Raw genomic sequence first — 26,919 nt, 5'->3', positions numbered from 1 at the left:
TAAAACAAAATTAAACCAAAAAAAAGGGATAAGGAGAAGGAAATACCTTTTAGATCTATAGTTTTGGAGAAAATTCCTAACTAGTAGATGACAAAAGGCAAAATAGCCAATTTTAATTATACAATTAAAAATTGTATATATTAATTATAAATTAGATACTAATGGTTGGGGAGGGGTACACGTTGCATCAAAAATAATTGATAAAGACTTGCTATCTAAGGTGTACAGGGAATTAATAAAATAAAAGACTGACAACTATTACCTAATACATAAGTGGACAAAAAGTTTGCAGAAGACCAACAACCAGATGAGAAAAATACTACAGATCATAACAAAAATGCAAATTTAAGCTTAGTTTTTACCTCATAGTAAACTGGTAAGATTGACAAAGATGAAAATAGTCAATATTGTAGGGTAATTTAGAATTTTGAAAAAACTGACTAAACTCTTCATACTCTATCCCGGTAAGAGAGCACCATCTCCAAGGAGGTGAAAGATAGAAGGGAAAGGTTCCACCTATACCAAACCTGTTGTAAATGCAGACACATTACCATATTAAAGGCTGGAGAGTCAAGTTCAAATTCAGGAAGACCTAGATTCAAATCTGATACCTTAGCTGTACAATCATGGATGAAACTGGCTTTAGTCAAGAGATAATCGTGTACTAGGCAGCAAGTTTGTGATTTACAGAGGAGCTACTGACCAGCCTCATGAGAATTTCCATACCAATTATGGAAAATGACAAAAGAAATCATATCCTTCTCAGTGCAAAAGTGGCAAAACCCTGGTGGGCTTTTGCTATCAGACATAGTCAACATGTTAGTTTGTTTGGCTAAGCTGTATTTCTTTGTTACCAGGGAGGGCTCCATGGGTATAGGGAGGGCCAAGAGTGTTAACTAGGAAATGGCAATTTTTTTTTCTAATAGAATCAATAAAATGTTTTTTGAAAACTATTTCTAGGCCAACGAGTTTGACTTATATTCTTGGGGAAGAAATTCTAGAATATATTCTAGAATGGTTAGTGAACACCTACAATAAATGGAAATTCCCAAAAGCCAGTAGGTCAAAAAAAAGGTCATGTCAAATACCCTTATTTTCTTCTGTTAAGGTTACTACACTAGTAGATTAGGGGGATACTGTATAGTTTACCTAGATTTTAGCAAAATATTGCTAGTCTCATGATTTCTTATGGAAACAATAGAGATAAGGGCTAGATGATAGGGGTGAATGGCTGAACCAAAAAGGTCACTAATGGTTTGAGATCAATTTCAGGGGAGATCTCCAGTGAAGGGCCCCCAAAATTTGTACTTAGACCTTTGCTGTTCAACTTTTTATAAATGACACCGATAGAGATAGAAATGGAATGCTCTGAGGAGCAAGTAATACAAAGCCTCAAGGGACTGCTAACACACTGGATGACCATCAGTATTTAAAAAAAGATCAGTTTCACAAATGATATGCCTAGATAGCAGTTTGTCTGAAAGACTGAGATGTTCATCTGTGTATATGACATGATAGGCAAAAAAGTTAATGTGTTGTTAGGCTACATAGAGAAACAATTTTCAGGAATAAGTGGACAGTCTCATACTTTGCCCTAGTCATACTACACTTGGAATACTATGTTCAGTTCTCAGTGCTCCATGGGAGCACAATTTATAAGGAGTGGCCAGACAAGGGCTCTTCAGGTAAAGGGCCTTAAATCATGTGAGGAACTAGGGATATTTTGAATCATGTAACTTACATAAAACTTCTCAGATTCTTTGCCTCTTAGAAACCTTAGCTCCCTTCAAAAAGATCAGCACAGGTACCAGGTCCTTCAGAAAACCCCTACACTGTTAATGTCTTCTCCTTCGTCAAATTACCCCACATTTCCTTATCTGTGTATATGTTGCATCCTCCAGTAGAATGTAAGCCCCTCTGAGGGCAAAAAAAAAAAAAAAAAAAAAAAAAAAAAAAAGGTTTTATTTTTGTCTGTGTCCTCAATGCCTTATACATTATAAACTTATTTTCCTAAGTTCAAATCCAGCCTCAGATTTAGCTGTGTGACCCTGGGCAAGTCACTTCACCGTGTTTGCCTCAGTTTTCTCATCTGTAAAATGAGCTGGAGAAGGAAAAGGTAAATCATGTCACTATATTTACCAAGAAAACCCCGAAAGGGGTCAGGAAGAGTCAGACACAAATGAAACGACTGAACAACACTCCGCTCTTACTAATCTGTGCCTTGCACCATTCCAGTGGTTCTTAACCTGCAGTCCTTGAATTTGTTTTTTAATATCATAATACCTACATTTCAATATAACTGATTTTCTTGGTAATCTTATTTAATTTATGTATCTGAAAACATTACTCTGAAAAAGGGTCCACAGGCTTCACTAGACTGCCAAAAACGGTTAATAGTCTCTGGCTGTACTTTATAAAAGTGAAAAAATATTCTTTTAAAATGCAATTAGGTTTATCTTATAATATAGAAAAAGCAGGCATTATAGGGGGATTCAAAATGCCTAACAAAAAAAATAATAAATATAAATTAGCAAAGCATATTCTTAAATATATGCTAAGTAAACAGGCAGTGAAGGAGCTCAGCCATAGTGAAAGACCAGCAGTCAGGATGCCCTGATTTAAATATGACCTCAGTCACTCACTAGCCAGGTCAATCTGGGCGGTGCCTGCCTCAGACTCCTGATCTCTAAAATGGGTATAACAATAGCACCAATTTCCCAAGATCATTCATATAAAGACATTATTTGTAAAGCGCTTATTAGGACAGTGCCTAGCACACAGTAAGCACTCTATGTTAGCTATATTTACTTTTATTAAATAGTGAAAAACAATCTTGTTACAGACTATGCATTTTGAAAGGAAAGTTATCTTTCCCATCTCTGTGCTGTAACTAAAATTATGGAACAAAAAAAAAAACCACCTTGATTTGACCATAGCAGTAAATATCATTAAAGGAGTTCTCTCCAACAATTACCTCTGCTTACTTGAACTATACTAATGAGGAGAAAGGTTGGAGTCCAAGCTGTGAATCCTGGCCTTGCTTAACAACTCAGAGGGGAAATGGAAGAGTGGAAGTTGAGAAGAAAATTTCTAAACTATGCAATTAGAATTCTAAAATAAATTCTGTACACACACACACACACACACACACACACACACACACACACACACTCTATATTCATACTGTAATATCAATTACATTCTATTCTACTGTGAAACTTTAAACTTGAAAATTGTGAATTAGTTTATGGTCAGAATAAGTGATGTGCAAATCAATTCAGGCCATTTTCCCCACTCACCAAAAAGAAGTGTTACTTAAGCCAACAAAAAATATTGAAGCAATTTTGGGGGTCAGTAAATTTTTTTCTATAAATTACTTATTGGGAATATTATTTCTTGAGCTTTTCACTCTTTAAATTGTTTTCTGATAACAAACTCAATGCTCTTTCCCCTACACCTGGATGCTTCCATTGTGGAGGACAGAGTGCTATGCTGGACAGTTAAGAGAACTGATTTAAATTTTGTGACTTCTGAGTTTTAGTTTCCTTAGGGATAATAATTCCTACACCTCCCAGCACTGCTGGGAAGACCAAATAAGGTAATGGATGAAAAGCGTTTCTTAGACCTTAAGGTGTTATTTCTGGTCAAGGGATATGAAAGATATTTCCAAAAGAAGTATAAGCTATCAATAATCACATGAAAAAATGCTCTCAATCACTAACAATTAAGGAAACGAAAACTAAAGTAACCTTGAGGTTCTACCTCACACTACCAGACCAGCAAAAGATGACAAAAGAAAAAAAAATCACAAATATTGCAGGGACTATGGGAAGCAGGAACACAAGTGCAAGGGCTAGTGAAGTCACAGTCCAGGCATTTGGAACAATGCCCAGAAAGTTACCAAACTGTGTACCCTTTGACCCTTCTGTCCCACAACTAGGCCTATACCTTACCCTAAAGAAATCAAACAAAGGGGAAAAGGATCTGTATGTACAAACATATTTACAGCAACTCCTTTCATGGCAGGAAAAAAAGGGAAACTAAAGAGACATCCTTTGCAGAAATGGCTAAATAAATTGTACATGAACGTAAAGGAACATCAGCGTTCTACAAGTAATGATGAAATGGACAATTTCAGAGGCAACTGTGAAGAACTTTATGAACTGATGGAAAGTGAAGTGAATAGAACTAGAACAATTTCTAGAAGAAAAATATTACACAGAAAGACAACTTCAAAAGACTTTAGAAACTCCAAACAATGCAATGATACAGCCTGAGTCCAAAACAATGAAGAAATCACCTATCTCTTCATAGAGAAGTGATGAACTTAATATAAAGAAACACACATTTTCAGTCATGGCTCATGGGGGAATTTGTTTTGCTAAAGTACACAGATATGTATTGAGGAATTTATTTTGAATCTGTTTAATGAGATGGGGTAGTGAAAATGACAGATTAATGAAAAATGCTTGTTAATTTAAAATGAAAAACTAGTTCAAACATTTTTTAAAAAAAAGTGTTATGTCAACTACTATTCCATCAATTGTACATTCAGACAAATGGCTTAAAATTTAAAAAAATTTTACATTTCATTCTAACTGTTCAAATTAGATAAGCATACCTTTACACAAAGGTTTGCAAAAATTGACATTGGGATTTTTTTAAAACTTTCATTTTAGAGGGTACAGAACATAATTTTTTAATGTTTATGAACCACCAAACACAACCTTAAATTGAAAGTACTTCAATATTTCTTACATATTTTGCTTTCTATATATCCTTCGAATAAAGGAACACATTTTAATATGGTTTCCTCAGTTATGTAACTGCTATATTGGGTTCAATTATGCTAATACAAGAACTACGAGCTTCATATTTTTCAGTTCAAAGAGTCTCTCTTTATCAAACAAGAACTTACTGAGTGCCTAAATGCTTAGCAGAATGGCATATGTTTTCAAAGTCAAGGGCAGTTATTTGCACATAAAAGTAACATCTAACCTTATCTGGAATATTCAAATGACAAAGTACATTTACTTAAGTGCTCAGAACCAAGAGGACAAACTGTTCACTGAGGGTACTCTGGGAAATTGAAACTGAAAGAGATGATACACTTTTCAAAGTGCTTAGTTCAAACCAAGAAAGACTAACTTACCCACTGACTTTGTGAGTTATATGTCAGGACAGTGACTTCAAAATGAGAATTCTTTTATGAAAACATTAAAAGTTATTATTGTAAAACCGATCTTCACTAGAAAATTTTAGACTGTATTAGTTACATGGATACACTAAAAGTTACAGACAGATGAAAGATAACTAAATTTTTTAAAAATGTCAACTGCACATATAAACTAAGGTTGACTTATAAATCACTTTTTCAATATATGTGCGATAAAATTCATTATTATTTTAGCATTATTTTGGTCAGAGGGATGAAAAACATGCTCATTGTTCATTTTTTGTATGGGAAACATTAACTAACACACTATGCTCTTTTTGATTCAACAACATGCACTCCATTTTCAGATGACAATGCAGACTGGTTGGTTTCAGCCCAGGATGGGTATGATCAGTCTTGCTTTGTCTGATTCCCTCCTCTTCTCCTACCCTCAGATGCTCACATATAAATAGTGCATTGTTAGGTGGCTGGACTGTAACATCGTTTGCTATGGGACTGCCATAGCAGCAGTCAATCAGCCAATTACCATCTGCCTCCACAATTCATCTGCATACTTCCCCTCCTTTGACTAAAATAAGTTAAAATTCCTACTATTTTCTCCTTTATTGTAATGCCAAATACTTAGGTCACATTTTTAGGACATTCAAAATGTCCTTTAGAAAAATTCTGCAAAAACTGCTAAAAGTTTATTGTGCAGTGGTTAAAAACACCCAAATTCTTAAGTATTGCCAAAGGATAGGACTGTAGCATTTTGAGCTGGAAAAGACCTCACGAGATTCATCCAGACCAAACTCCTTACTTTGAAGAAAGATGAAATAGTCGTATGGGCCTCACAGAAGACAGGTAAATAGCAAGGCCAGGACACAAACTGGAGATTCTCAGCCTCCGGTCTGGGCTTTTTCTGCTATACTATGATGTTTGGATGTTCTTGTACATTGAATAGATAGGCCCATAGAAATTATGGAAAGCAATTCCACAGTAAAGCAGCCTGTTGATCAATAAAATGAAGTCAACATGTTAAAAAAAAATCAATAGCAGTTAATTTTTAAAAATTTTATTACTCAAAATCCTTTTTTGACTGTTGAAATGAAGCTCAGGACTACTGACTTTTGAGCGCAGAGAAGCAAATAGTTGTTTTCTTCTCTGATATTTTAAGATACACACACGTATGTATGTGTGCATATATACACACATATGTTTGTATATACATGTACACATACATATATTCATTCTTGAGCACTCACATCAATTTGTATTTTGGTACCTAAGTTAGAAAAGATAGTAGTAACTTCCATTTGGAAAATTCTCTGACTACTCTGAAGTTAATTGTCTCACATCCCAAATGTCTCCAGGTTGTTCATCAAAGTCCATAAAACATCTTTCCCAAATGTAAACAAGTTTAGGTTAAGCTACGGGTAGGACCTATTTTAATGCTAGCAAGCATTCAAATACTATATTTCAAAATTTTAATCTCAGTTAAAATAATGACCATATGCATAGTTTCCTAAAAGAAACATAAACATTCACAAAATAAATTAGATTAATATTTATTATGTCACAGTTCAAGTAATTAAACAATTTAATAGAATCTTTAATCTTTATCAAATAGTGTTATGTGATTATAATTTTTTCATTGAAGGTCTAAGAAGTGAATCAAACATCTTTTTCTTATAGATATTCAATATAAATCACCTTTAAAGAAATATAACATGGCAAAAATCAAAGTGTGATCTAGAAATACTTATGCGTCCATAACTCAATGATTTTATAGAGCTTTATAGAGTTCTGGGTATAGATTTCACTAAACAATAAAAGATACAACCTTATAAGACGACCAAGACTCAATTTCTCTGAAACAGAGAAATACAATTTTTGGTTGCCCTGGTCACTATTAAGTTAGTCATAAAATTTTTAATCTTGTTTTTAACAAAAACTTAAAATGGAAGCCAAAACCCTAACATAGTGACATGAACACTGAATAAATTAGTTATTTTCAGAGAAAAAAATACTATTAGTACCAAACCATACCTTACATGGATCAGATTTGAATGCTTTTTCATTGATGTCAATAACTTTTAATGATTAACTATAAACATGCAAAATTATCTTGTCTGAATGGAATTTACTCTCCTGATTTCCTTTATCCTAGACTTTAGAGAGTCTAGGAAAGTCATTCATATTGAAGCTGTTTTCTCTAATATGGCATTTCGAAGCAGTTATCTACAATTCACACCAAAGAAAGAGAAAAGAATGTCATCTCTAACACACTGTTCTTACTTGTAAAGAAGTTCTAAAAAGAAAGGGGACCAAATGCCGCAACCTAACTTCAGCAAGTGTCCAAGTCATTCCTTTTACCAAGGCAAGACAAGTGAAGCGATGCCATCTTTGGAGGACTTTACCCCTTATGTGCCATACCCAGGGCCTCAGACCATGGCACTCAATGATGCCCTGGGCTTTCATTTGCCTATTCTCTGGACCACCCAGTCCTGCTGGCACAGAGGGCAGCGATTGTTCTGTTTCACCCACAGGGACATGCAGCAATTATGGAAGGAATGGTTACACTCTCCCCAGACCACTGAAAGAAAAACAAAAATATACTTAATACATTTTTCAACCTAAATTATTGAACTCAAAGTTAAAGCCATATTATCTAGACACTGATAGTACATGTTATTTGAACTGACTTATCTGAAAAGGAAATAAGCATTTCATAATTTCCCTCAAAATGTTATGAAAAATATCAACAGTATAGATGCTTAATACCGTAATTAGATGACTGTGTCCAAAATATGCTAAATATACACAGGCAGACGACACTTTAACAATGACATAGCCTACGTATGTTGGGAGCTCCTATCGTTCTAGTAATACTATATTAACCAATGCTAAATTTTAATTATATTGCTTACAAAAAATTTTCAGCTTTTAGAAATAATAACCATAAAATAGGTTTTCATATACATATTGAAAAATACTTTGAGTGTTTTTGCAACAGGATGACTTAGGGATTTCAAGGAAAAATAAATTTTAAATGTAGTTTTGCTATCAATATATATATCAATATATAATTGTCAAGATAAAGGCAACTTTGTTAAAGCACTAGTCTTTCTGACTGTCCTGAAGTCTTTCCAACTATTGCCTTGATTGTGGAAATGTTTTACCTTATATTTTGAAGTTTCCACGACTCCTAATTAAAATTTTGTATATAACACCTCCCCCCCCTTAATCCTTTCCTTTTCTTTGAGTTGTGTCTAATACTGAAAGATGACCCTAGTGACCTGCCAACAGTAGAGCATGCACAGTTCTCTTTTCATTAGTGATGGGACTGTGCCATATTCTCAGTCTTTTTTTGTGTAAAAATGGCATTTATTAAGTCAATAAAAATGCAGAGTATATTGCCAAGTATATTCCTCCTAGGATGTCTTCTGTATCAGTTTATACTTATGTATTTTTTTAGGGGGAAGTATATATTAGATATGGTTCCTCAGTTCACTATAGTAACATAAAAGATAAAAGAGAGAAGGTTGAAAGAGATGGAGATAATCAGAAAAGGCTTCCTGGAGGGGATGACATCTGAGTTGCAATTTAAAGGACAATAAGAATACAAAACAGAGGGGGTAGGAAGGACATTCATTCAACAAACATTAATTCAGGACTGGACAAACATAATGGGAATAAAGAGCAGCAAGTCAAAGGCACTTTAAATATTAAACATGGTAGGGAAGTAGTTTTGGGAAGAGTGAGTAAGCAGTTGAGTCTGGCTGGGAGCACAGAATGTATAAATAACAGGAATAAAGCTGGTAAGGTGTTTCCAGACTGTGTTAGCATGGAGTTAAGTAAAGCAAAGATAAAAGGGAAGGAATCCCAGGAATTAAATGTGGGGGATTGAGAAAGAACAGAAAAATCTTTTAGAGCCAAAATTAAGAGTGGAGGTGGGGGAAAAGATACCAAGGATACCACTAAGAAATGACTTATGGAAAAGTCAACCTTTTATTTCTTCAGTATTTTAAAATATTTTGCACAGTAAATGTGCTAAAAGAGCACTTTTAAAGATGAAGTATATAAAATGCTTAAAAATACTTAAATATTTAGGTTAAGATGCTTGTACTAACATTATCTCATTTACTCATATTTAAGAATTATTCCATAAAGAATATCTAGTATTATCTCTTTTAGACCTCTCCAGGCTAAGATCAAATGTGTTATCTATGCATAAATTCCAATGAAATAAAACAATGTGATCAAGTAATAAAACCATAAAAAGATTCCTGAAAAACCTAATCAAAACTTAGTCAAAACTCTACTATAAAGTTAAATGTTTTAACAATTCTCTCTTTTATAACTTTCTTAGTAGAAGACATAACTAGTTTCTATTTACACTAAGATGTCAACAATTTCCACTAATATAGCAATTCTTTGTGACAATAACAAGCCACATGGCTAAAACAAGCTATACCAAAGCAGATGACAGTAAGTACTTTTGAATACGTCTGCATTTTACGTTAATAATAGATCATTGCTTTATAGTATACTGTTGTATATAGATAAATTTCATCTTAATTGCAAACATTCCCACTGAGAAAAAAACTTCAGTTGAAAAACTAAGAATAAAATTACAACATACCAACACAATCTTCTTGTTTGTTTTCAGCTTGACATCTAAGACAGGCATCTAAAAGCAAACAAACAGCAATTCTCAATCTGATGCTCAAAATGCAATTTTAAAAACCCTTATACTTCAAAGACAAATAAAAGCCCTACAGCTTAATAATGAAGATAAAACATTCAATGCCCAATTTTTCATCTGGATTTAAAGTACAAAGCACAACACTTATCAGTTATGACTAGGAGCAGTTTCATAAAATGCAATAAAAACATCCCATCCCATTTTTAAAAACTCAGATTAAAAGATCCCTGACTGAGCATATCTATATAATACCTGTGGGGAAAATATGCCAAAGATATTTCATCAAGTTAAAGTTTAAATAACATCTTGTGAACAATGAAATATAAGAGCACATCCATAAACATCAACATAAGGAGTAATTTATTTTTGAAACATACTCCTTTTAAAGAAGTCATTCTCAATCTGTTCACTCTTCTTCAAACCCTTCGGATTTTTCCACAAGCACACTTGCTTGAGTGTAGGAGTTTCTTATTCTTAGTCACGTCTTAGTTTTTCCCATATGGTGATTCAGAAAACATTTAAAATAAACATATTTGAATGTTTCTAGTCTTCACTTACTATTTCATTCATGAAATATCAGGAAAGATTTTTCTTTCTTTTAAAAATTTTTTCTCCTCACTAGACAGATATAGCAGCAGAGATGTAGGACTGAAAGGGTGGTTTTTTTAGTCAAATTCACTCATTTACTCAGGCCCACTGACATCCAAGGTCACATAGATAGTAATCTTCTGACTGCAAATCTAAAACTTCCCACTGGACTATGCCATGTTGTTGCCTCTGTTGTTGTCTTATCTATCTGAAATGTAAGTAATCACTTAACTATGAATAACTTGTAAAAACTAGTTATCCTTTGGCGTGGAAAACCTTGAGAACAGGAAAGTAAAGAGAGGGAAGTATTAAGCATTCCAGGTACCACGGAAATGTACTAGCTCCCTGGCTGGGGGAGGATTCCTGGTATGCCTCATTTTAAATTCTCTTTAAGAGAGCCCAGTGTGTACAAAGACTTGAACTTAAGGGTGCTTACCTACTATCACAGATATAGTAGGTTACCTCTGAGTAAACAGCTGTTAATAATAACAATTATTTTGCTAACAATAATTATAATTGCTAGCATTTACACAATGTTTTAAGGGTTGAAAAGTGCTTTACAAATATTACCTTATTTTTTCCCTTCACAACAACCCAGGGAGGTAGGTGCTGTTATTATCCTCTGCATTTTACAGATAAGGAAAATGAGGCGGACAGGGGTTAAGGGACTTGCCCAGAGTCACACAGTAAGTCTCTTAGGCCTGCATTTTAACTCAGGTCTTCCTGACTTCAGGTCCAGCACTCTGGGTTATCTAGCTGCCTCTGTTAAAAAGATTAATGACAAAAGTGTCACCATGAGAAAAAAACACTAGGATCAGGTTCCCTCCTTGAACTATAGCAGTGTGACCTTTAACCCTTAACCTTTCTGGGGGTCCTGATCCATAAAAGAGGGTGGATTAGTTCTCTAAGGATACTCTAGCTCTAAAATTAGATGGGTATTTCAGGCTGCGTCTTCCTGACCAACCCTATCTCCAAATGTTTCCAGCAACAAGCCAGTGTCCTCTCCTCTTTCCATGACACTGGGCTCAGTGTGACAGGTGGTTCCTCCCTCCTCTGCTACACCAACTCCCTGCAGGCTAAGCTCAAGGCTTAGACCTCCACTATTTTTCCCTGACTAGAACTTTTCCCTATGATCTTTACTACAGAAACCATTCACATTTTCTCTCTCCACTAGGAATGTAAAATCTTTAAGGGCCAGAATACTTTGTCTTGTAAAACATGAGCTCAAATACTGTTACTCGCTACCTGTGTGACCTGGAGTTTCTTTGCTTCTGTTTTCAGTATCTCTACCTGTGAAAGAAAGGGGTTAGACAGGTAGAGACTTGGAGGTTCCTTCTACCTTCTAAAGGTACAATTCTTTCTATATCCTTAAGCACACAGATAGGAAACCAGTAGATGCTTAATAACATTTGACTTATGTACATGAAGGAAAAGTTCATGGTTTCTGTAGCTTCAGATATCAAGAAAACAATTTTTGAAATCTGTTTTTGAACCAGGATTTTCTGGGTGATCAGGGAAAGTTTCCTCATCCAAGTACTACATCGTTAGCATTTACAGAGAGCTTAAGGTTTGCAAAGCCCTTTAGATCTCATCTGATTCTCACTACAACTTTATTACTCTACCCCATATTACAGATGAGACAGATCATGTAACCTGCCCAGGATTTCTCAGTCATCTCTGAGGCAGGATATTAACTGAGGTCCAAGCCTCCGTTCACTAGCCACCTAGTTGACTCTCATTTTCATTTGATCCTGTGCCCAGTATTTTGGCTTTTAAAAAGCCATTGTGAAATAAGAGTCTAGGAAGGTCCATTAAATATAAGAGGCATACACCACCTAAATTTCAAGTATAATAGGAAGATACACTTATTGTAATATTAAAATTTCTCCATTGTACTTTATTTAAAATTAAAATTTTGAATATAGCTACCAGAACATTAGATGTGATTCTTAATAAGCTAAAAGGAAGACAAAAAATAGTAGCGAACAGCTTTTAATGCTGAAGGTAGAAAACATTTTCCTGAAAAACAAATATACTATAATTCACATTTATTTTCCTTCTCAATGCTTTTAATAGTTGTTCTATAAAGAGATATAACATTCTACAGATTTTTTTTCCTCAAGATATACTTTGCTGAATAAGGCCACAACTATCCTTTTGTAGAGAAAAGTACATTTAAAACACTAGGCCTATTCTAGGTAGACAAGAAATCCTGGCCTCATGACACTGAAGAAAGATGAAACAAATTAACTCCCCATCTCCTCAGGTCACCTCTGACTCTGCATGAAGAAACTAGGAACCAGGGGGTAAAGTGATGGACGTGTCTAAGGTCATACAACTGGTGTTCTAACCCAGTCTGATACTCTCTTTACTAGGCCACACCTAAAACTCTTGGTACATCTGAAAGCCTATGGCACCTCTTAGATGCCCTCTCACATTCCTCCCCTTTCCTCCTGACTGTAGCACATACATACCACCTCTAGTATTCTCAGTCATGTCCCCCAATACATCATTACTTTGTACAGAAATCCTAAAAGGAACCTTAGGAGCACTCCCCTGCTGGTTCATCCATGTACTCCGCTGGCACAGATAGCATGCCTCTTCTCTCTTTCCTGAATTCCTCTCTTGGTAACTGTGCCACCTTCCTAAATAGCAGGAGTAAAGATTCCAGTGGAGACAGTCAAACCTCTGAGCAAGGATATCACAAGAAATCACTGATAACTGGAATAAATCCCAAAATTTCAGCAATGATGGCCCAGTCTACTCAATGCACATTTTATTCAAATGAGTAATGCACTGTATAGGATACAAAACTTGAACAAAAACTTTCTTCATAAATGCCACCATATCTGGACTTTGTTCCCAAAGACTTGGCTTATATTCGATATCAAAACTCTGAACGAGATCTAATATAAAATCCTACTTTTATCTTTTTAACCATAAAATCTGCCTGAATTTTCATGATGCTCATATCTAACTTAAGTAGGGTATTATTTACTTCTTTATACTTAATGTATTATTAACTGTCAGTCACTTAGTTTGTAGTAATTAGGATCATTAATTAGTAATTTAGGACAGAAGTGGTTTGTTTAAAAAAAAAATGAATCTCTCACTATTATTATTGACTGAATACTCACTGGACTTTAGCAGTCCATAAATAAAAGTCTGTATGTAATATACATTCCAAAATACTTGTAGACTAAGAAAACCTAACTGCTCTAAATCTGTATCAACGTGGTAATTGTGGAATAAGTGTTATAACTAAGATGGTAGAATTACAGCCATTTGAATTCTTATATGCATGCATTGGATACTTCAAGCATGTTTGTTATATAATATCAACTGCCACTATAGGTTTCCACATTTCTATTTAATGTTTGAAGTAATTAATTTGGTAAAAAGAGAAAATTACTTTCTGAATATTAACCCTTCAGAATGCAGGATAGAAGCCGAAAATGTTTTTACTTTCAACAAAATGTAACATTTTAGAGGTCTATTTTCACTTTAAGGATGAACACAATGAATGACACCATGAAAACAAACCTTTAACCTACAAACTGAAATGTTCCTTTTTAAAAAATCAGAACTTCTACTCCTTTACAGTAAGTTTTTTCACAGCTTTACATAAGAAAAATAATACTAGAAATCTTTTAAATAAAATAAATCAAGGTTTTTTTCCCTCTCAACAAAATAACACTACCCAAATTTTAAAATGAGATCGTATTTCTCATGTCAGAGGAAAAATTAAATCATGTCCCTAGCATGAAAAGTAAGAATCAACATTAAGTTGTAACAAAATTCTACAGAAAAAAGATAAAAAACTTAAAATATATATATTTGAATCACTATAAATACTATAAAGTATCCTCAAAATGAAAGGATAAAAGATACAGGATGCTTAAGATAATCCAATATGCTTAAAAATCTCATCCCTTAATTAGAAAATCTTGTCTACAATTTACTTCCCCTCTAATGACTCTAAAACTCATATTTTAGTTCCCAAGTACAGAAGGTTTTATTTTTTAACATGAACCTCTCTTTGCCTCCATTCTTTCTCGTAATTTGTATTTAAACAGCACTCTTCCTAGGAGGGTTGGGAGTAAACGACTTCACCTGCCTGGGCCTCGGGTCTATAAAAAGCAAACGCACGTCCCAACTCGTATCAATCATAGCTTATCGATCACACACGGCACATGATTCCTTTACTCTAAGTGTGATCAAACTCGTCTCGGTGCAGCACGCCGTCCCTGCGGACCGGTCCCCCCACGGCCGGACCAGGCGGGCAGGGGCGCCTCGGGATGGCCGGGCCGGCACCCCCGAGCCCGCGGGTCTGACAGGCGCGGCCGCCGGGGGCGGGGGGCGCTCAGCAGTTTCCCCCACGCGCGGCCCCGTCGGCCACACCCGGCCCAGTCTCACGCCGGCCTGCGGGCCTTCGACAGGAAAGCGCGTCGCTCCCCCACCCCCTCCGTCGGTAGAAGGCCCGGGTGGGCGGGCCTGCGCTCACACGTGCGTGCGTTCGCGCGCTTGCTTGCTTCCTCAGAGGCCCACGGAAGACGTCGGCCCCCCACGGGGGCCGGGGGAGGAGCGCGCGTGCGTGGCCGCGTGGGGGAGGGAGACGCCCCGGAGGCCTCGCGGCAGCCCCGGGCTCGCGTGGCAGCGCTTACCCATCACCTGGACCCGGCAGATGGCGCACGTGTCGCACTCCACGTCCCAGCTCCACATGGCCACAGCGTTCCACTTCTTGAGGGAGAACATCTTGTCGCCTGCGGCCTTGGAGCCCGAGCTGCCCAAGTGCGAGGCCGGCGCGCCAGGCTCCTCTCCGTCCTCCACGTCGGCCATGGCGGCGCGGGCGGGCCCGGCCGGCCGGCGTGGGAGAGGCTTGGGGCGAGCGCGGCGGGGAGCTATGGCGGCGGGGCCAAGCCTCCTCGGGAGAGGCTGCAGCTCCCTCCAGAGGCGGCCGCAGGGAAGAGCCGGCCGACCGTTAGCTACCGAGCCCGCCGCCTACGCCCCCGCGGACGCCGACGTCGACCACGCCGCTGAGCACGCCGACGTCAGCCCCGCCGGCGCGGCGCCGCGGCCCAGGATTGGACGACTCTGCCTGCGCTTGGGTTACGTCACCGGGGCGGAGCTGAACGGGCCCCGCCCCGCCCCCTCCTGCCCTGCGCGTGTCTTCTTGCGCTCACCTTGCCGCGGGTGGTCCTGGGTTCTTGGTCGCCCCTCGAAAGCGCTGCCCTCGGCCGGGCACCGGCAGTCCGCAGCCCTGAGGCCTGATGTGGGCAGGGCCTGGGCCCGGTGCCGAGCTTAATTAAGCCCTGGCCTTCCGAGCCCCCAGTGCTTGAAGTCACTTCGTAAAAGAGGGCAAGGAATCAGCCGAGTAAGGCTCCCTACCCCTGTGCGAGAGCCGAGTTCAAACCCTGCCTCCCGTACTCACGAGCTCCGTGACCTTGGGCCAGGCGCGCCACCACTGGCTGCCTCCGTTTCCCCGTCTGTAAAATAGGAATCACAAAGGCCCTCTCAGCTTCCGGGGCTGCTGCGAGGATCACGTGGGATATTAGGAAAGCACCTGGTACGATGCAGGCACGTATGGGTGATCAATACACTGATTTCCTTCCTCTGCCTAAACTTCTCCACGGTAAGACCTCCCCGAGCCGTCGGGAGGATCCGTTGGAGAATATTTACGTAAATGAAATTAGCAGGTCCTTAACCCGTGCGGCCTCAGCTTCCTCCTCTGCGCGGTGGGGAGGTGCTATCTGCCCAAGTGGAAGGACCCAGCGAGACGAGACGCGTGAAGGGCCGCATAAATACCGGCTGTCCTTCTCGTCTCCTCCCGACTCTCCTGGTGACCTCTTGCCGTCTCCCTGGCAGCCCTCAGCCCGTTAGGGTTTTCTTAAGTCAGCAGTGGGCACAGGGGAGGGAGGGGGAAGGAACATTCCTCACAAAGCTGTATGTGAGTATCAATATCATTTATACGGAATTATTGGGTACCTGTAAGTGCTGGATAGCTGAGGTAGTGCGGAAGATGATCACAGTGGGATTACTTAGAGAATTTGGAGCCCAACCAGACTAAGCCTAAAAAGGTAGTTGCTTATTAATGAGCAGTCTGAAAAAGGAAAGGATAATAGATGGGTTGAAAGAAGGAGGAAAGCTCCTCCAGGCAGGAGTGGCATGTGGTACCACAGTTGGGAGATGGCAGAAATATTCCTGGAAACATTAAATTTGTCCAACTGAAGTGGAAACAGAAGTCTAGGAGGGCTTAGTTATACATTAAAAGTTAAGGGAAAGAAAGAATTTGAGGTATAGTAGTGCCAATTGACAACCATAGGGACTGATTATGATAGATTGAGTTTAAAGAGGGATTGGGAGAAAAGTATGAATTAGACTCATTCAGCATCAGGGGTTTGGGGAGGGATGGACAAAAAGTACAGAATTGGAGATCTTTTGAGAGGTCAGTGCTAAAAATATTGATTGGGAAATCATATTTGAACATGGCCATTATTTATGGTTGTATGTAAGACGAGTCAAATATTTACCAAGTACTCAAAGATGAGCACAGCCCTCACTACATTTGGAACTCATTCATGCAACCACTATTTGTGGGCAGTAAGTATATTCATAGCACACTGGGAGGCACTAAGGGAAATTTTAAAAAAATTAATGTGGCACAGGGACCTCATGGATAAGAAGGATATTGTGCATAATGGCAGCCTCCCTGTATTTGCTTCCATGTCTGAGGTTAAGGAGATGCTGAGTAACTTGTTTATACAGTGTCTTGATCAGATGATGAGGGCAAAGATCCCTCCCATCTACTTTTTGTCCTCCTGACTGGCATTAGTGTGATCTTGTGAGATTTTGCAATCCATGTGGCCCCCTAGAAGCAAGCAATTGGTGTCTGACAGAATGTAGAACCAGTCATGGGTCAAAGGCATGTCAAAGCAGGGGGCTAGCCCAGGATAACAGAGAATGGAGGAGCAATGAGGAACAAAGCTATGATGTGAACCAGCAAACCAAGACTTGTCCTTCACAGGTGCTGTGAGTCATATGAACTGTGCAGGAATGGCGGAAAAGGAGCTTACCCAAATAAGAGTAGAAGGGTTTATTGAATATGCAATACATTATCTTCCCAGTTAAAGATGTTCAGGCTCTGAAACTTAAACCAATGTGCCATCGACCCTTAAATGCAACAGAACGCTCTGTAAGGCTTAGGACATCTTATGGCTACCTACGCACTGATAAGATACTGATACTAGAAATCATTCTTTAACCTCAGTGCTTGTCATTTACTTATTTTTAGTTTTCAACATTCACTTTTATAAAATTCTGATTCTGAATTTCCCCTCCTTCCTAAGACAGCATGCAATTTGATATAGGCTGTATATATACATATATGTATATATACTATATACAATACATACTACCTACACATATGTATACATATACAATATACATTGTATATACATATGTATATACTATATTATACACACATATACAATCATATTAAACACATTTCCACTTTGGTTATGTTGTGAAAGAAGAATCAGATAGAAAGGGAAAAACCATGAGAAATTAAAAGAGAGAGAGAAAGAGAAAATAGTATGCTTCGATCTGATTTCAGACTCCATAGTTCTTTCTCTGGATGTGGATGGTATTTTCCATCATGAACCTCAAAGCTTTTAATCATCTCTAATAAACACCTTGTCACACTTTCCACAGGGGATTTTGCAAACCTCCTTTCGCATCTGGACCCAAAATTTACCCCACTTTTCTCAGCAAATGACCTCACTTTCTATTGTACTGAGAAGAATGTGATCTTCTACTGGGAATTCTATTTACCCCCATCTTTCATATTTTAATACCTCACTATGTCTACCCCTCTTTTACAGAGGATGAAGTATCATAACCCCTTGCTTTTCCTCTTTATATTTTCTCCCTTGGTGAGAGGATCCATTGTCATGATTTCAGGTATCACAGCTATGGGGATGATTCCTAAATCTGTATAACCATTCCTGATTTTTTTTTTTTGAATGATGGTCCAGTATTTCTACCTAGATGTCCTGATATTACCTCAAACTCAGTATGTCCAAACTGAATTTATCATCATCTCTCTAAAACTGGCTCCACTCTATTTGTACTGCTTACTACCCATGGGACCTTAGCCAAAGCTTTCCATTTCCCTAGGTTTCAGTTTCCTCATCTGTAAACTGAGGGCGTTGGAGCAGATAAGCCTTAAAACCTAATCCATCTCTAAATCGTAGGATTAGTCCAGCTTTCCTACTCCTGTTAGTAGCACCGTAGCCTTCCAGTCTCACCCAAGCACAAAACCTGTCATCTTTGACTCTGCCCTAGCCTTCAACCACTTTCCCTACATCCCATCAATTTATAAAACCTGTGCACAAGGTTATTTCTTAACCAAATGTCTACTAGTTGGTTATGTTGTATCTTAGTTGGCTATGTTGTTGCATTGGTCAGGAGGAAGGTATTTGTATTTCTGTACTATGGTGATTTTCCTGTTGTGTTTCTATTAAGAAAAGTACTTTCATCCCTTCAAAAACTCCTTTCACAAGACTTTCCAAGAAAGTAAATATGACCATTTTTGCTCTTTTTCTTCACTTGTCTGTCTTCATTCTTACTCTTTCCTTTTCCATCATCTCTATAAAAAATATTTTTTTATGGGTGAAAAAAGTGTTCTGAAATTTCTTTTCTTTGGAAGACTGGTGGAATTCTCTCTCTCTTTTAAATAAATATTTAAATAATTTTGTTAAATGAATCTAAAATAAATGAATCTCAGCAAAATTGTAACTTTAGGGAGCACAGGGTCAGTTGATATGGGCTGTAAAACCCTCAGGGTGCTTCTCTGCTGCCCCCATAAGAACTGCCAGTAAGATCTGCCCTTTGATCCAAGACTCTATTATCTTCAGCTTATTGACCTACTGGCACCTGAACTCTAATTTAGCTTAAATCTTTCTTCCTGGCAGTTCCTGTTTGATAAACAGACTCTGCTTGAGAACAGTTGATCCCTGGTTGTTTTGACCTGTGACTCTGTGTACAGATCTTTTTGTCTCTGCTTCTTTGCATCTGTTGATAAGTCCCCCTTCTCCCCTTCCTCTCACCCCATTCTCCCTCCCAGGCTCACCACCACCCTAGGCCCATCCCCAGCCAAATGGTTCCTTCCTCTTCTAACTGATCCAGCTTAGTGGGGTATGATGGGTATCCACCAAAACTCAGTTCTTAGCTTTGGTCTTTTTGTCTTTATAATCAGATAATCTTAGATTTAGACCTAGGAAGGGACATTAGAGCTCATCTAGTTCAGTCCCCTCATTTTACAGATGAAGAAACTGAGGTACGGTGAGGTTAAATGACTCGCCTAAAATCGCACTCGGACTAAATCACTTCATCTTTCTGGATCTCAGTTTCCTTATCTGTAAAACAAGCTAGGAGTCTGCAGGCTTCATTATGAACACACTAACCCCATTTCCCTTTTTGACTAGATGACTGTGCCAGTGGATGAGGTGATGTGGATATAGTTTGCCTAGCAAAACTTTGAATAAAGTATCTCATTATAAACACTTTTGTTTGCATTTTGATAACCCTCCACAATCTGATTCAAGCCTACCTTTACTGATGATACATTACTGTTGTTCATGCACTCTTTAGTCTAGCCTGTAGACTGGTCTGCTTACTATCCTTCATATGTAACATTCCACCTCCTGAATCCATGCCTTTTGCCCCATGCCTGGAATACACTTGCTCTTTATCTTTGCCTTATAGAATCCCAAGTTTTCTTCAAGGCTTAACTCAAATTCCATCTCCTACATGAGCCCTTCCCCAATCCCCCAAGTCGCTAGTGCCTTCTCTCCAGAAATTTCTTTGCTTCTTATGTAGTCTGCATTTGCTTTTTTACATGCATATTGTTTCTTTCTAACAAGCTCATTAAGCACAGGGACTATTTCTTTTTCTGTCTCCAGCACTTAGCCCAGCTTCTGGCATGTAGAAGATGCTCAATAAATGTTTATTAAATGAGTTGAATGACCATAAGTTACCATCCAAACCTCTAGCCTTCCACCACCTCCAAACCCAGTGTTATAGCAGGCTTTAAACAGGTGCTTGTTGAATGAATAGCTCTCCTGCTTCTTTCCTGTTCCCTATAGTACCAAACATTGTGCTATGCATGTAGTAAGTGTTCAATAAGTACTTCACAATAGATTTTTATCTTTCTAGGACTGGAACAATTTTTTTATTCAACTTGCTAGAGCCTTGAAATTTCCCAGATTTTCTTTTCCCACCATAGCTATATTCTACCTAGCACAAGAGCCCCTCAAATTCAAAGCAGCATACTATAAGAACAAAGAGATCTCAGCTTATTGAACTTATTCACCATTTTTCAGGAAATCACCTTCATTCCTAGCTCTTCTTTCCCATTTGCTCTGCCTGGACGGGTACTAAGCTCATTCATTTTGCATTTCCTACCCTATGCACAATGCCTTGAACGTAAGAGTCACCTAAGAAATGTTTGATGAATACGCTGTTGCTTGAATTTAATAAAGAAGTGGAGTGGCTAGAAGTTCTCTCCTTTGATGTAGAAGGTGCTTTCCAAGGAAGTGACAAGTAGGGAACAGCTCCCTTTCCCAAATATACCTGCACAAACACAACCTCAGAAAGAAGATTCATTTTTTCTTAACTAGGTTAACAGCACGCTTACTTCTAACCTGGCAGAAACTGCATTTGCTCAAAAGAAGGAGAAATCACAGAAAAAGATTTAATCTGTTTTACTGAGTTTTCCTTGGAAAAGCAACTTTTTATAAAAATGACAAATGTAATATAATGTAAGAATAAGGTATTCTCACACATTCATAAAATGACTCTTATTTGGAAATATCATTTCTCACTGACATTGTCTTCGGTATCCATAACAGCTTGTCCACAGGAATAAGTGGAGTTTATTTTTTGGCCTGTGAAATAATGAGAAAGAAATAGAAGTTTAATATAAAGAGGCTACCTTCCCACAATAGGTAATCAATTTATCATAATAATTCATTTCATAAATCTAAATCCAAAAAAGTTTAGACAAGTTCATAGATAAAGATTTGTAGTTGATTATTGTGAAACTGGGATGTCCTGGAGGTAGGTTCCTAATCTTCCGGAGCCACTGCGCTCTTCCAGTACAAGGCAGGAGGATGCCAACCTCAGAAATGGAATGCAGGATTGGATGGGTCTGACCAAGTGCTGTGATTCCTATAATTGCCTATTGACATTTCACCCCTGTTGTCTTTACCAGCTGCACTCCCTAACTTTCATAAAGCCTTCCTGATGATGATCCATTTACCCAAACAGGTACACTATTCTTTGTTTACCTTTTTCTTTTTCTTATGGGCAGAACCAAACTTCTTACTGTTTTTCCAGATGGATCTGAAGGTATCTGAAGAAATCTGTGGAGTGACTACAATTTGTAAGTTTGGTAATTTACCTACAGAAAGAAGAAAGGATGTTCATTTTCCATCAGGCACAGCACCTAGTTTTTTCTTTCTGATAGGAAGTGAGGTGTACATATTTTCCTTCTGTATTATTGCTAGCTATGTGTTCTTTCAACATTTTATAAATTACAGAATCATCAAACTCAAAAAAAAAATCAAACTGGGAGGGGAAGATCCTCAGGGTTGCTGACCAAAAGAGAAACAGTTACTATTTGCTATTTACATTCGTTCTACCTTAGGAGGGCAGAGACCTATTGACCAATCTATGAGCTCCAGAGTGAATCAGGTTTAAGGCTTGGTCTTTGAGAAAGAAATCTAACCAGTAAACCCCAAGTTAAGGAAGTAGCTTTTGGCCATCAAAATGTACCTTCCTTTGGGCAGAGCACCCTCAGGTAAGAGGGAAGGAAAGGAGAGGGGAAGAAGAGGCCTATTTAATGAATGGCTGTTGCCTCACTTAAAGTGAGAACCTGAAAGGACCTTAGCCTAAAAGGGCCGGGGTCTGCCATTGCATCCTGGACCATCTCCAGTTGTCCTGATGAATATCTGGCCACTGGACCCAGATGGCTCTGGAGGAAAAAGTGAGGCTGGTGACCTTGCACAGACCTCCCTCACTCAAATCAAAGTCAACCGCAAGTTGTGTCATCATCTCCTTGATGTCATGGTCCCCTTTGAGAGTGAAGGACAAACACAACCTACAGAATCATAGAATTTCAATGATGGAAATTCAACCTATAGTTCATCTAGTTTAACTTGTGACACATAGATTCCCCTCTATAATATAGTTGACAAGTGGTCACCTGTCCTTTGCTTAAAGACCTCCAGGAAGGTAGAGCCCATTACCACTTATAGATGGTTCTATTGTTATCAAAATTTTCTGGACATCTAGCGTAAATTTGGCTCCGTGAGACTTCTATCTATTGCTATTAGCTTTGTCTCTTGGAGTCAAGCACAACAAATGTAATTATTCTTCCACATGTAGCTCTTCAAATCCTTGAAGATGGAGGTATCTGGATGCTCTTGAATGAGGGAGTCTCACAGACTTGGACTTGGAGTCAGGAACACCTGAGTTCAAATCAAGCCTCAGGCATTATTTGTATGACCCTGGTCAAGTCCTTCCCTCAGCCTTCATTTAAAAAGGGGATGATAGTATCACCTAACTCCCAGGGTTATTGTGTGAATCTAATCAGATTACATCTGTGAAGAATGCACGTGGCAAATCTCAAAGTGCTATATAAATTCTATTATAATTATTCATTCATAAGGTGCCCAACCCATCCTACCTTGGACAGCTCCAATTGTGACAAAGTTTTCTCTTACTTTGGAAACCTGAGTCTCAGCGCATTTATAAGCATTGATCCTAGTTCTGCCTTCTGGGGTCAATCAGAAGATTTCCATATAATTTTCTCTTCCATATAATAGTCCTTCTTTTCATATAACTCTCCAGTTTTAGGGAACATAGCAATTTTCATCATGATGAATGATAACACATTTTAAGTTAAAAGATAAAGCTTAATAGTTGTTGTTCAGTGTATCTAACTCTTTCATGACCCTACTTGGGGTTTTCTTGGCAAAGATACTGCAGGGGTTTGCCATGTCCTTCTCCAGCTCTGATGAGGAAACTGAGAGAAATAGGGTTAAGTGACTTGCCCAGGGTCAGGCAGCTAGGAAGTGCCTGAGGTCAGACTTGAATTCAGGAAGATGAGTCATCCTGATTCCAAGTCTAGCACTCTATCCACTGAGACACGTAGCTGCCCTAAACTTAATACTGTGCTTTTATCAATTCAGATAATCAATCAGCAAGCATATATAGAATATAATTTCGAACTAGAAGTTCTGGAGACATCTTGAACTTTAACAAGTCCAAAATAAATTGATCATCTTTGCTCTAACTTATCCAGACTTCTCTCTGTTGAAGGGATCACCCATCTTCTAGTCTGACAAGTTTGTGACCTTGACATTTACTCTTCACTCTACAATCTGATCAGTTGCTAAATCTTGCCATTTCTACTTCTACATCTCTCAAATCTTCCTTTTCTTCCACTCACATAGCTATTATCTTAGTTCAAGCCCTCATCACCATTTGCCTGGATTATTGCAACAGACTTCTGATTAGACTTCCTGACTTAACTCTGTCATCACCCCAAACCACCCTCCACACTGGTGTCAAAATGATTTTCCCTAAGCTCAGACTTAACTTAAGATTTCCTCAAGCTCAGGGAAATGAGCATTATCCTCAATAAACTCAATACTCGATAAGCTCTAATGGCTTTTTATTGCTGCTAGGATAAGATAGAAACTTCTCTGTTTAGTTTTTAAAGACCTTCATAACCTTGCCCCAACCTATCTTTCCAGACTAGCTAGAACTTGTTTTCCTACTCACACTCTGCAATCTGATTAAACAGACCATTTCTCTGTTCTTTGCACATGACACTATTTCTCATTTCTGTCTATCCCTCTTACCCAGAAAGCACCTTCTCCTCACCTCCATCCTGAAGAATCACTTTCTTCCCTCAAGACTCAGTTCACGAATCACCTTCTATATGAAGTTTATCTTGGTTCCCTCAACTAACAGTGCCTTGAATCTGAAACTACCTTATATTTATCATCGTACTTTATATTTCACCACTTGGTATTTATTCTGAAAATACATACATGTGCATATATGTGTATGTGTATATTTTTTATTGTCTCCTCCCACATAATGTAAGCTACTGACTTAGAGAGATTGCTTCATTTATTGTACTTGTATCCCAGGAGCCCCTGTTTCAGTTCCTGGAACATAATGGATACTTGATACTTATTTACTGATGATGGTATGATTATGTGCCTGTCAGGTACTGTCCTAGGTGCTGAAGACATAAAGAAAAATTGAAAACAGTTCCTGCCTTCAAGGAGCTTATATGGAACAGAAAACATGTGCATATATGGGTATATACAAGATACGTTAAAAAATAGATTCAAGATAACTTTAAAGTGGAAGCCATTAGTAGTTGAGATGTTAACCAGGAAAGGCACTTGAACTGAGTCCTAAGGTATGCTAAGAATTCTTAGAGGCAGAGGTGAGGATGAACAGTATCCCAGGCACAGGAAGAGGGTTGGGACAGTCATTACAAAAGCACAGAGAGGGGAAATGGAGCATTAGAAAAAGCAAGTAGACCCAATATGATCTTACGAATGCAATGGACAAGGGTAAAATATAAGGCTAATGGAAAGATAGGGAGGTCCAAATTGTGAAAGGCTTTAATTGACAAAGAGAGAAATTTATATTTGATCCTTGTGGTAATAGGGACTCACTGGAATTGATTAAGTGGGGTGGAGGGGACATGATCACACCTACACTTTAGGAAAGATACTTTGGCAGCTATGTGGAAGATTGATTGGAGATAGGAGAGGCTTGAGCCATAGAGACCAATTAGGAAGTTAATACAACAATTCAGCCAAGAGCTGAGGAGGGCTGGAACTAAGATGGTGACTGAGAAAGTGGAGAGAAGGGGATGTGAAGGGGAAATGTGGAGATAGAAGCAATGAGATTTAGCAAGTGATTGGTTACGTGGGGTGACTGAGCATGAAGAAACAAGGACAACTTCTAGCTTCTGAACCTGGGGGGCTGGAAGGGTAGCGGAGTCTTCAGTAGTTCTGGGGAAGATCTGAAGAGGAGTGGGTTTATATGTTTGTATGATTTAGAGCTAGAAGGATCCTTTGAGACTGGGGTTTAAGAAAACTGATTCTTTGTACAAGCTGCCTGTGCTTCCTCTTCTTGCATGGTTTTCCCCCTTCCCTATCTTTTCCTTTCTTTGGATCTTCTCATACCTTAAAGCGTGCTTGCTGAAAACATCCCATGTGCAACTTTGCCAATGGATATTCCCTCCTCTTTCCCAGTCAGAGATGGGGAAAAAATCAGATGAACGTGGGTAAGATCCTGCCCCTCCCTATAAAACCTCTTCATTTCCATATATTTGTGCTGCGTGCAGTAGCAGGAGAGTTGGAGAAAATGGCAGGAGGTTGTCTACCTGCCTCTATGATACCATTCCTTTTCCTGCCAGGTGCAGACTTTGTATCGCCTATTGCTCCATAAATCTGGTTGCATCTTTGTCTTTTGGCAACAATGATGATGATATGTTCTTCCCTTTCCTCCCCTTCTCATGTTACCTTTCCCCTTCAAGTTAAGTACTTTTCCTTAAATAATATGAAAGACTTTCAAATAAAAAGTCTTATTGTATTTAGCATTTTTGCTTGTTTGCTTTTTTTCATGGAAATCTCCCAAACACTCTTAAGCAATAGGACTGGGGGCCAGGATGATCTAACTCAATCCCTTTAATTTTTCTGGTGTGAAAACACTAAGCTCTGGAGAAGAGAAATTCTTCTTGCTCAAGGTGATACAAGTCTGGGATCATAACTCTTGTCTTCTGGCTCCAAATCCTGTGTTCCTTTCACTACACCACACTGCCTGCAATTAACCCCAAAAAGAATGCCATAAAAACTTAGTATGTGTAAGTGCTCTGTATGACTTAAGACACTACATAAATGTGTGAGCTATTCCAACTCTCCTTAATGTCCTTCAATAAAGTAAAACTACTCAGGATTCTAAAGAAACAGCTTTCTGGTATATTGTTTCATTAAAGCCAGGCTATTAAAGAGTACTTAGTAGGCAATTAAGTAATTTCATTCTATTAATTTAGACTTTACAATACATTTTATATTTAGCTTGTTAATTGGCAAATGAAACTGTTTATTTTCCATTGGAAAAACAGCAACACAGGCCCTCTTCTCTGAGCAATTTTCAAAGATGTCTCTAATTATTTTGCATTGAAAATGGTGCTGTTAGAAGGAAGAGGCAGTGCATTTTACCCATAAAAATCCAGTTAATTAACATCATTTTGAGAAGCCACTTCTTCATGTTTATGTCTACAGCTTCATTTGACTCCTTAGTGTGTCTGAAATCATTTCAGGGTAAGGTAAGGTGTAGACAGAAAATAGAAACTCATTCAACATGATTCCAT

The 26,919-nt window shown here is 38.4% G+C and overlaps 2 protein-coding genes across 7 annotated transcripts in view; both read right to left on the bottom strand.

Moving 5' to 3' along the window:
- Positions 1–6,707: 6,707 nt before the first annotated feature.
- Positions 6,708–15,542, bottom strand: RNF7 (ring finger protein 7). Of its 2 annotated transcripts, none has more exons than XM_072618130.1 (3): positions 15,116–15,542; positions 9,801–9,848; positions 6,708–7,751 (listed from the first exon to the last, which is right to left on the bottom strand). In XM_072618130.1, exons 1-3 carry the CDS (start codon positions 15,288–15,290, stop codon positions 7,633–7,635), a joined length of 342 nt encoding a protein of 113 aa, XP_072474231.1. In that variant the 5' UTR covers positions 15,291–15,542; the 3' UTR covers positions 6,708–7,632. The 2 variants fall into 2 exon arrangements, with proteins under 2 accessions (XP_072474231.1, XP_072474232.1); XM_072618131.1 differs by having other exon boundaries at positions 15,123–15,489.
- A 5,656-nt stretch (positions 15,543–21,198) lies between these two features.
- LOC140509960 (uncharacterized) overlaps positions 21,199–26,919 on the bottom strand; it is a 54,312-nt gene continuing 48,591 nt past the window's right edge. For 2 of the 5 annotated variants that reach the window (XM_072618126.1, XM_072618125.1), the window contains one exon: positions 21,199–21,912. In XM_072618126.1, the coding sequence (XP_072474227.1) occupies positions 21,785–21,912 (128 nt within the window). In that variant the 3' untranslated portion in view covers positions 21,199–21,784. The remainder of the gene's footprint in view (positions 21,913–26,919) is intronic. The other 3 variants (XM_072618128.1, XM_072618129.1, XM_072618127.1) reach the window with 2 other exon arrangements.

The sequence above is a fragment of the Notamacropus eugenii genome, chromosome 6 (genome assembly GCF_028372415.1).
Source record: "Notamacropus eugenii isolate mMacEug1 chromosome 6, mMacEug1.pri_v2, whole genome shotgun sequence".
Lineage (NCBI taxonomy): Eukaryota > Metazoa > Chordata > Mammalia > Diprotodontia > Macropodidae > Notamacropus > Notamacropus eugenii.
Note: the sequence above shows the minus strand (reverse complement) of the source record. Positions and strands in the feature narration are given on the sequence as shown.